General features: G+C 42.8%; 1 protein-coding gene across 1 annotated transcript in view; it reads left to right on the top strand.

The window, feature by feature from the left end:
* Window positions 1–7866: 7866 nt before the first annotated feature.
* Window positions 7867–11486, top strand: part of LOC141111678 (fibronectin-like) — a 159442-nt gene continuing 155822 nt past the window's right edge. The window contains 1 exon segment of the mRNA XM_073603828.1: window positions 7867–8029. Within this exon segment, the coding sequence (XP_073459929.1) occupies window positions 7867–8029 (163 nt within the window).

Raw genomic sequence — 11486 nt, 5'->3', positions numbered from 1 at the left:
CACAAAGATGAAATAATCAAGCCTCAATCAACATCAGTATCTTGCCGCATACACGGATAGAAGCCTGAAGCACAGCAGGAACAAGTATTGACGAATTTTAATCGGATGAGCACAATAAAAAGTCAAACGGAACTGTCCTATGTGGAGTTTTTCTTTTCATGTTCCCGGATGTCCTGACTCCTGAGACTTTCTAAGCGTGGACCTATTCGTGTATGGGGCAAGATACCGATGTTGGTTGAGGCTTGATTATTTCATCTTTGTGGTGAGTTTGAACCCCAGAGGGATGTGTGGAGCACAGTTTGGAGGGGTTTGGTGGAAGGTGCACTCATCAGCAGATTACTCAAGGTCCACCATCTTCATCCACTTACGGACTTTCCTCTATCACCATTGTGACAGTATGGATCCCTGTCCTAGTGATAGTTGCCCAGGATTCTCAAATAGGCAGGTTGAGAGGCTCCAGGAGGATTATTTAATTTGGAGGAAAATGTTTTATTACTTTAATAAAAGTGGGCCTACAAGCCCTTACACGGCATATCTGACGTGGACTCCGCTCACTGGTAAGCTCTACACTGAAGCTAAATAAACATCAATAATACACCATCTATTATTATTATTATTTTGCTACTATGTTTTCATTTTTTTGCAATTAATATTTGTAATGCCCTGTACACACGATCGGACATTGATCGGACATTCCGACAACAAAATCCATGGATTTTTTTCCGACGGATGTTGGCTCAAACTTGTCTTGCATACACACGGTCGCACAAAGATGTTGGAAAATCTGATCGTTCTGAACGCGGTGACGTAAAACACGTACGTCGGGACTATAAACGGGGCAGTAGCCAATAGCTTTAGTCTCTTAATTTATTCTGAGCATGCGTGGCACTTTGTGCGTCGGAATTGTGCACACACGATCAGAATTTAACCGATCGGATTTTGTTGTCGGAAAATTTTATAGCCTGCTCTCAAACTTTGTGTGTCAGAAATTCCGACGGAAAAAGCCAGATGGAGCCCACACACGATCGGAATTTCCGACAAACACAATCCGATCGCACTTTTTCCTTCGGAAAATCCAACCGCGTGTAGAGGGCATATGTGTCATTGTACATATGCTAGCTAATCAGAGTTTTTTTTTCTGAATGGAACGCCGCTTTCATGAATTTTTTATCGGATTTTACAGCATGAAAGATTTTTCATCTATGAAGATACTGTAGATACCGAACATGTCATGCTTTAAAATTGCACACACCTGTGGAACGACAACAAACGACATAAACTCTATTATCCATAGGCAACGCTTTATAAGCCTTTACGAGTTACCCCTTTAGATTTACACAGGAGGTCTGACACTAGAATTGCTCTCAATCTGGCGTTCACGGAGATACCTCCCACGTGTGGTACGATCGCTGTTTACATACTGACGTGGGACAGACAGGGGTAGGGGGGGTGTTGGGGTTGTTACCTTCCCTCGTCATTTGTAAAAGAGATCTAGTGACTATTTAGCTGCTAGGATTGCTTGAAAGACCTCCGCCGGCTCTAGAAAACAATACCGGCATCATCCTGGTATAACCACTGGGTACGTCGACTGGCGGCAAGTGGTTAATAATTAAAGTTTTGTTTATATTTCTTTAAACAGAGTTCTGTTTGTTTGTATAATGCCTAAAAGTCCCAAAAAAACCTGCTATACGCTTTCTGGAACATTAAAAAAAAACAATATACAGTATGTATTACATTGTTATCTTAAGTAATGACAAAGTTATTGCTGAATAAACAGGATCAAACGTGGCATGCAAGACATGCATAGTTTCGAACCTAGTGTCAGGGTATATTTAACCGCAATCAAAATAGGGAGTGGGTACAGCGCTACTCCAGTGATGTTATGAAGGTAATTACACAATAAGCAGCTAACACACCTCTAAGACAAAGACAGAAGTAATTGGATCAACAAATAAATATAACGTGTAGCGCTATGTGTATAAACAAAAAAACTTAAGTTGGAGCCATCTTTCAATGGCCAAAAAATGGAGTGAACATGAAAAATACTTCAAGAATGAGATAAAAGTGACTCTATACAAAAAGTGCACTATATAATACAAAATGATATGTAAAACATAATAATATCAACAATACACCAGTAAAATGTGAAGACAGGACCAAATTATAATTAGATGGGAAATCAACCCAAAGAAAAGTCTATAAATAGTTAAAATTGTGTTCCTGGTGAAAATCAAAAACCACCACCGACAGTCTCTGAGGATTAACTGATGAAAACAACAACGGAATGTCACTGATGGGTGAGGAGGTAAAACACCAAATGAAATGTGGCGTCTTGAATAGGTAACAGGACCATCACCAAATCATCTGCGGAGGCTTACCGGAAGTAGGGGACTTGAAAAGACATACGTCTTACAAGTCTCAAAACGCTTGTTTAGCCGCCAGGGCTGGCAGGATAAAACATCGGGTATTCACAACTTCAATTCAAGGAGGGGGGAAGATCTCAACAGCTCGAACCGTCCAAACGTATCCACAGACCCACCGGATGTTTATTTAAAAACTGTGAAACTTAAAGTGGTGTTCCACCCGAAAACGCATTATGTTAGAAAAAATGCATCCTATGAATAAGGTTCCGCCAGTATCTTTGCTAAACGTTGGAACCTCCACAATGAGTCTTTCTGGTAACACCGGTTATTGTAGATGGTCCTTGCTGTGGGACCATCCTGGGGAGCTGGCTACATATGTAAAAGACCATCTACAATAACCGGTGTTACCAGAAAGACTCATTGTGGAGGTTCCAACGTTTAGCAAAGATACTGGCGGAACCTTATTCATAGGATGCATTTTTTCTAACATAATGCGTTTTCGGGTGGAACACCACTTTAAGTTTCACAGTTTTTAAATAAACATCCGGTGGGTCTGTGGATACGTTTGGACGGTTCGAGCTGTTGAGATCTTCCCCCCTCCTTGAATTGAAGTTGTGAATACCCGATGTTTTATCCTGCCAGCCCTGGCGGCTAAACAAGCGTTTTGAGACTTGTAAGACGTATGTCTTTTCAAGTCCCCTACTTCCGGTAAGCCTCCGCAGATGATTTGGTGATGGTCCTGTTACCTATTCAAGACGCCACATTTCATTTGGTGTTTTACCTCCTCACCCATCAGTGACATTCCGTTGTTGTTTTCATCAGTTAATCCTCAGAGACTGTCGGTGGTGGTTTTTGATTTTCACCAGGAACACAATTTTAACTATTTATAGACTTTTCTTTGGGTTGATTTCCCATCTAATTATAATTTGGTCCTGTCTTCACATTTTACTGGTGTATTGTTGATATTATTATGTTTTACATATCATTTTGTATTATATAGTGCACTTTTTGTATAGAGTCACTTTTATCTCATTCTTGAAGTATTTTTCATGTTCACTCCATTTTTTGGCCATTGAAAGATGGCTCCAACTTAAGTTTTTTTGTTTATACACATAGCGCTACACGTTATATTTATTTATATTTAACCGCAAAAATTAGAAATTAAGAGGAGGAACGTTCTAACAGGAGGAAAGTTCAAAACGAATCTTAGAAAGTATTATTTTACCGATGGGGCAGTCGGTGCTTGGAATAGACTTCCAGCAGAGGTACAGTAGTGAGTCAGTCAACAGCAAGTGGCTTCAAACATGCATGGGACAAACATAAATAAATACTCAGAAAAGAAAGTTAACAAAAAACACCCAAAAAAAGAAAAAAAAATACAAAAACCTGTATAAATAAATAAAGAAAAAAAAAACAAAAAACAAAACAAAACGTGTATAAATAGAAAATAAATAAATAAATAAATGGGCAGACTCGATGAACCACTCGAGGGGTTACACTCGCTCAAGCAATGAACTTACCCCTTCAGAAAAGAGTCCAACCAACAGCACAAAAAAGAGCCAAGTCCGATACATTTTCCTTTCAGCTTCTCAAAAACTGGTCAGTTCAATTCATAAGAAATATTTCTTCCTGCCTCTAACCCAGTATGGTCACTCTAATTCTTCCAAAGCTCCCTATCGGCTGGGATTGTCCATCGGCTAAAATGCAACCAGCGTGGCCAGATGAACGGAGAGACACCAAATGAGGTTGTTTATATAATGACTTTGCATAGATAGACCAAAAGAATCTTTTCTCTGAGTCTTCCACGGAGTCAACCAGTTTTTCTAGCCTTTGTCGGAACGTTCACTTTGTAGAAAAGGAGGCTACACAGAAAACTTCCTCATACCTTAACTGTGCAGTTTTATTGGTATGTCATAAACTATTTATACACCATATTACCAAAAGTATTGGAACGCCTGCACATGAACTTTAATGACATCCCAATCTTAGTCCATAGGATTCAATATTGAGTTGGGCCACCCTTTGCAGCTATAACAGCTTCAACTGACATTTTGGACAATTTCATGCTCCCAACTTTGCGGGAACAGTTTGCCCACCAGTGCACAAAGCAAAGTCCATAAAGACATGAATGAGCGAGTTTGGGGTGGAGGAACATGACTGGCCGGCACAGAGCCCTAATCTCAACCATACAGAGCACCTTTGGGATGAATTAGAGCGGAGACTGCGAGACAGGCCTTCTCAGCCAACATCAGCGCCTGACCTCACAAATGCACTTCTGGAAGAATGGTCAAACCTTCCCATAGACACACACCTAAACCTTGTAGACGGCCTTCCCAGAAGAGTTGAAGCTGTTATAACTGCAAAGGGTGGGCCAACTCAATATTGATCCCTACGAACTAAGACTGGGATGCCATTAAAGTTCATGTGTGTGTAAAGGCAGGCGTCCCAAAACTTTTGGTAATATAGTGTATATTGCCCCCCCCCTAGTAATCTATAGTTATTTGATATTCTCTTGAATACTCTTAGTTAGATACATATAACAGAGAAAATAGAGCCTATTACTTAAAGTGATACAAAACACACCCTGTTTAATTCACATTGTCCCTTCTATTTCTGTATGTGGATGATGGAACAGTAATTATTTTAATTAAAAAGTACCTTCTTTTTTAATCGAAATACAGCCGTCACTTGACCCAACTCTCTCCCAGCCTGTCTGCAGGGAAACATAAGCAGAAGGAACCTCTAGTCCTCTGTTGCTGGTCACATGTTAAAGAAAAAAAAAAGCATTTGGAATACAGACTAAAAATAAATAACTAATATAAATAAACTGTTATAAATTGTTATACAAATACAAATATATACAAATATATATTTGAAATCAAATTTTTATTATTTTTTGGCAATACCATGGTGTGGGCGGATATCGTGCAGTCACAGGCTGTGTCACTCCCCTCCAGCCTGTGTCTTAGAATAAGAGGAAGGTGAAGGCTCCATTAATCTACATGTAATATCCCCCCCCCCCATTGTGTTTAGCTGATTAGTGGGAATGGAGGAGGAGGGAGGGAGTGGGCGGTCATTTACCACTGTGTATACGCCCACATGTGTGACTCTATAGTCACATGGGCTGTTTAGATGTGATGAGGAGGAAATGCTCAGAATAGAAACTCACTAAAAACTGAGCATGTGCAGAGCTGCCAATACTGCTCTGCAAAATCCCTAGCTGAATTGGGGACATGGACAGAAGGGGGCGATAGAGAGCAGCAGGATCAGCCAGTTTTTTTTGCAGAATACAGAAAACAAATTTTATAGTGACTGAGTGAGTATGAACAGCATGTAATACACCATTTATTGTTAGTTTTTTATAATGCGGGTCTAACCACTTCAGCCCCGGAAGATTTTACCCTCTTAATGACCAGAGCATTTTTTGCGATACGGCACTGCGTCACTTTAACTGACAATTGCGCGGTCGTGCGTCGTTGTACTCAAACAAAATTGACATCCTTTTTTCCCATGAATAGAGCTTTCTTTTGCGCTATGAACAAAAAAAGAGCGACAATTTTGAAAAAAAAAGCAATATCTTTTACTTTTTGCTATAATAAATATCCCCAAAAAATACATAAAAAAGCAAATTTCGTCCTCAGTTTAGGCCGGTATGTATTCTTCTACATATTTTTGGTAAAACAAATAACAATAAGCGTATATTGATTGGTTTGCGCAAAAGTTATACCGTCTACAAAATAGGGGATACATTTATGGCATTTTAATTTTTTTTTATGGCATTTTTATTATTTTATTTTTTTTTATCAGTAATGGCGGTGATCTGCGATTTTTATCCGGACTGCGACGTTGCGGCGGACAGATCGGACACTTTTGACACTATTTTGGGACCAATGGCATTTATACAGCGATCAGAGCTAAAAATAGTCACCGATTACTGTGTAAATGTCACTGGCAGGGAAGAGTTAAACACTAGGGGGCGATCAAGGGGTTAAGTGTGTTCCCTCAGTGTGTTCTAACTGTGGGGGGGATGGGCTACCACTGACATGACAGCGATCACTTTTCCCGATGACAGGGAACAGAAGATCTCTGTCCTGTCACTAGGCAGAACAGGGAAATGCCTTTTTTACACAGGCATTTCCCCGTTCTGCTTCTCCTTGTTGCAATCGCGGGCTGCCGGTGGACATCTCGCCCGCCCGCTATCCTGCTTTTGCGGACTGATGTATGGATACGTCAGTTTGCGCAGGAGTGCCATTCTGCCGATGTATATCGGCGTGAGCTGTTCGGCAAGCGGTTAATGAAACTTCAGGGTCCCATACAATTTGACTGTATAGAGAAAGTTTATGATTGTCACTTGAGCTATATGATTTAGAATTGTCCTTCCACCTCAGTTGCAAGGCCTGCTTACTCAAGGTGCTCCCTTACCGCCTTAAAGTATAAGTTCATCTTGGCAGGAAAAACAAAAAAGTGAACTAACACCCTACACCCTCCCAACCCCCCTGATTTCTTACATCCGTGGGTGATGAGCTCTCAGTGCCCATGCTGCCATTGTAGCCCAGGTAGTTGAGATCCCAGCTCTTCTTCTTCTCTTTCAAGTGGCGGCTGTTTTTTTTTGAGGGGGGGGGGGTGGCAAACAACCAACCTTGCCAGCCCGCCCGCCCGCTGTCTGCCGCTCGATCCGGCACTTACCACATCTAGGTGACGGGCGGCAGGCATCGGTCAACTGGCAGCGGCTCCTGCATCCTTTTCTCCATCATGGCGGCTTCCGCCGCGCGTCTCCTCCCCTCCTCCTAGGCGTCCAATAGGATCGTGTCAGAAACCATGAAATCAGGCCGAGACAGAGGTACAGTTAAATCACTCTTGTTTAATAATAAAAGTAAAAAGAACAAACTTAGTCAGAACATAGCCAAAGTTCAGTAACCGGAACGGATAGTCAGCCAAGCCAGAAGTCAGGGATCAATGTAGTGGAACAGCAAGCAGGATCTGGAGCCAGAAGGGATGTCAGCAAAGCAGGTCTTGAACAGGATCGCAGGAGAGCGTCTCAGTTTCCGCGATGTTGACGAAGGCGAAGGCAGAGCTCCTCTGGACTGGACAGCTTAAGTAGGCAGGACTGACGAGCATGATATCATCAACAGCTGAGTAACTGTGGAGAGATAAGGAGCTGGCAATTAGCTGACAGCTGAAGGAGGGGCTGAACCCCGCCCTGGCAGATCGCCTGTCTCAAGACCCGCTTCCTGATTGGCTGAGAGGAGGTTCAGTGTTACAAATAGCACATATTCATTCGCTATTGTAACACACCTGGGTGGGCTCGTTCGCATTCTCTGCGCCCCGAGCCCACCCTATTTTTAAGCCTATTAGAGCCTCTGGCTCTAAGTAGGTGCTTCAATAAAACAAACCCCCTTTTGGAATTCATACGTCCGGCATCCTGCATAGGGGCCAGGTGCATGGATGGGGGGGGGCGGCACCTATGCGGCCTTAATGGACGGGGCTTCTGGGATGTATCAGAATGATTCTGTATGGTCCGCGTCAACACGTGACTGATTTGACCAACCAGAATTGCTCTGATCCATCCCAGAAACCCTACAGGAAGAATGAGAATATGGCCGGGGACTTCAAATCCCTTGAACGGTACATTGGCTGCGTGGAGAGCTCATCGCCCACGGAGAAAAGTACAGCGAGGAAGGGGAAATAGGGTGGGGGGAGTGAGGGTGTTGCGCTCTGATAGACTTGTATGGGGGCTTTGGAAAAGCGCTGAAGCAAGGCGAAAGCAACAGAGAGTTTAATTTCAATATCCGCCTATAGTAAAATGACGTCCTCTACTTTTAGGGGGGATATCTGAATGATACTTGCAGCTAGATGCATCATTCAGATATCATTCTTTTCAGCCGGCGATTCTGTGCACGATAAGAATGATCATAGCGGCAGTTCCACTTCCGCTTGATCGCTCTTATAGGCGACGGAAGGGGACGCCCCCCCCTCCTGCTGCCATCCGGTGCTTCTCCGGGCTCCCCCGTGCCATCGGGAGCCCGGACAAGGAATAGGCTGGCGCCGGATGTTGACGATAGAGATGACTGGTGACCAGATGGTCACCAGTCATCTCTATGACCGTCGGAGGCCTGGGCGTGACGTTATGACGTCACGCCTGGGATCCCGGAAATAAACTAAGCCGTGATCGCGGCTGTCAGCATGAGATCAGTGAATTTTTTTTTCACGATCTCATGCTTTCCAGCCTAGAGAAGAGATGTGGGGTCTTATTGACCCCACATCTCTCCATAAAGAGGACCTGTCACATAGATTCCTATTCCAAGGGATGTTTACATTCCTTGTAATAGGAATAAAAGTAATCAAAAAAAAATGTTAAAAAAGTGTAAAAATAAAAAAAATTAAGAAAAAAAAATAAAATAAAAATAAAAAAATTTTAAAACGCCCCTGTCCCCGGTAGCTCGCACTCAGAAGCGAACGCACACGTAAGTCCCGCCCACATATGTAAACGCTGCTCAAACCACACATGTGAGGTATCGCTAGGGCGTGTGCAACAATTCTAGAACCTCCTCTGTAACTCTAAACTGGTAACCTGTAAAAAATTTTAAAGCGTCGCCTATGAAGATTTTTAAGTAATGAAGTTTGGCGCCATTCCATGATTGTGCGCAATTTTAAAGTGTGACATGTTAGGTATCTATCTACTCGGCGTAACATCATCTTTCACATTATAAAAAAAAATTGGGCTAACTTTACTGTTTTGTTATTTTTTAATTCATGAAACTGTTTTTTCTCCAAAAAAAAGGCATTTGAAAATTATTGCGCAAATAGCGTGGGAGATAAAAAGTTGCAATGACCGCCATTTTATTCCCTAGGGTGTCTGCTAAAAAAACCATATATAATGTTTGGGGGTTCTGAGTAATTTTCTAGCAAAAAAATGATGATTTTTACATGTAGGAGAGGAGTGTCAGGATAGGTATTGAAGCAGTTAAGTTTTAGAGTGCAGCGAAGCAAAGCAAACGCAACAGTGTGAACAGAATTGAAAGGATACATTGAGAGGGATCCCCAAACTCTGGATGATTTACAAGCATATCAAAGCTTAGTAGACCCACCTCAGTATAAGTCCAGGGGGCCCTTACCTGTGGGTGAGTCCAGGGGGACATCCATGGTTTGGTTTTTGGAGTGGAATATTGCATGCACACGGCGCACTTTTTTTTGGAACTGTTTGAATGTAAATCCATTCACTACTTTCACTGGGAGCATACTGGTTTTCAAGTTCAGGAACTGTTCTCATGTTATTTGAAAGTATTTACACGCATTTATGATTTAGTGGTCATGAGACTTGTCTTCTAGCATTATTGCACTTTATTATTGTATTCACATACGGTATATTGTAGCACGGCATTGTTTAAAGGATAGCTCTTTGAAATGTTGCATAAAAGTATCTGTAGAGGGAAAAACAGTTGACATACTTGTCTTTCCCGGACTTCAGTAGTGCAGGGGATCCAGGATGTGTCTTGAGAAGTGCTTAGTACAAAGTCTCAAATCACTTAAAAAGTCTTTTTGCAATGTATTGGTGAAGGGCATTTGATATACTGCACACCCAACACTTTTCAGGGGAATGACCCCCCCACCCCACCCCACCCCCCACACCTTCTTCTGGGCTTTAGTGTCGAATGCTAGTCAGGATGAGCAAAACATATCGGAGCTCAGTTCCCGGCACATGCTTCTGGCGGTTGCAGCGGTGAGGGGATGCACTGGATACCTTCGCTCCTATTGTGCTATTGCTGGGTGTCTAGCGCATTCCGATACCTTTGACCACTTGCCTACCGGGCACTTATACCCACTTCCTGCCCAGGCCAATTTTCAGCTTTCAGCGCTGTCACTAAATTTTTATCATTTTTTTTTCACACAAACAGAGATTTCTTTTGGTGGTATTTAATCACTACTGGGATTTTTAGTTTTTGCTAAACAATCAAAAAAAGACTGAATTAAAAAAAAAAAAAAAAACAGTTTTCATAGTTTGTTATAAAATTTTGCAAACAGATAATTTTTCTCTTTCATTGATGTGCGCTGATGAGGCTGCACTGAAGGGCACCGATCGGTGACACTAATAGGCACTGATAAGGTGGTACTGATGAGCACTGATAGGTGGCAGTGATTGGCGCTAATGAGGTGGCACTGGTGGGCACTGATCAGGAGGCGCTGATGAGGCTGCACTGAGAGGTGACACTGATAGACAGCACTGCAAGGTGGCACTGATGGGCACAGATGGGCACTGGTAGGTGGCACTGATAGGCAGCACTTAAAGGTGGCACTGATGATGAGGCACTGATAGGTGGCACTGATTGGCACAGATGAGGCTGCACTGGTGGGCACTGATCAGGAGGCACCGATGATGCTGCACTGAGAGGTGGCACTGATAGGCAGCACTGAAAGGAGGCACTGATGGGCACTGATTGGCAGCACTGATGGGCACTGATAGGTAGCACTGGTGGGCACTGGTAGGTGGCAATGGATAGCAGTACTGATGGGCACTGGTAGGTGGCACTGGTGGATACTGGTAGGTGGCACTGGTTAGCAGCAGTGGCTGTCACTGTGTGGGATCGATGTCCCGCTTACACAAGTGGGTAGTCAGCTTATTTTTTTTCTCCTCACGCTATCAGTGTAAGGGAAAAAAAAAGCTGATTACCGACTTCTGTTTTCATTGGCTGACAGCTGATCACGTGGTAAAGGGCCTTTTCTCCAATCTGTGAAAACAGCAGGGACCAGTGGGATAGCGCAGCGCGAGTCGCCCATGCGCAGTAGGGAACCAGGAAGTGAACTTCCTGATTCCATTACCGAGGATGGCAGCAACAGCCAAAGGATAGATCGGCTTCAGGTCACGACATTGCGGGCGCCCTGGTAAGTGTCTTTATTTTAAAAGTCAGCAGCTGCAGTATTTGTTTTTGTTTTGTTTGGTTTTGTTTTTTAATTGTTTTTTTTTTATTGTTTTTTGTATGCTGCCATCTTGTGACAATTTTTTGTATTGCATGTAATTTTCTGTTTTCCCTTTCTTTTCTTTGTGTGGGCTTCTGTTATCCTTCCTCCTCTCAAGACACTCATTGGGGCTAGTAAAATAAACACTCATTTTTAACTGCCTTGAAC

This window comes from Aquarana catesbeiana, linkage group LG11 (genome assembly GCF_042186555.1).
Source record: "Aquarana catesbeiana isolate 2022-GZ linkage group LG11, ASM4218655v1, whole genome shotgun sequence".
NCBI lineage: Eukaryota > Metazoa > Chordata > Amphibia > Anura > Ranidae > Aquarana > Aquarana catesbeiana.
The sequence above is the reverse complement of the archived record's forward strand: the minus strand, read 5'-3'. Positions and strand labels throughout refer to the sequence as shown.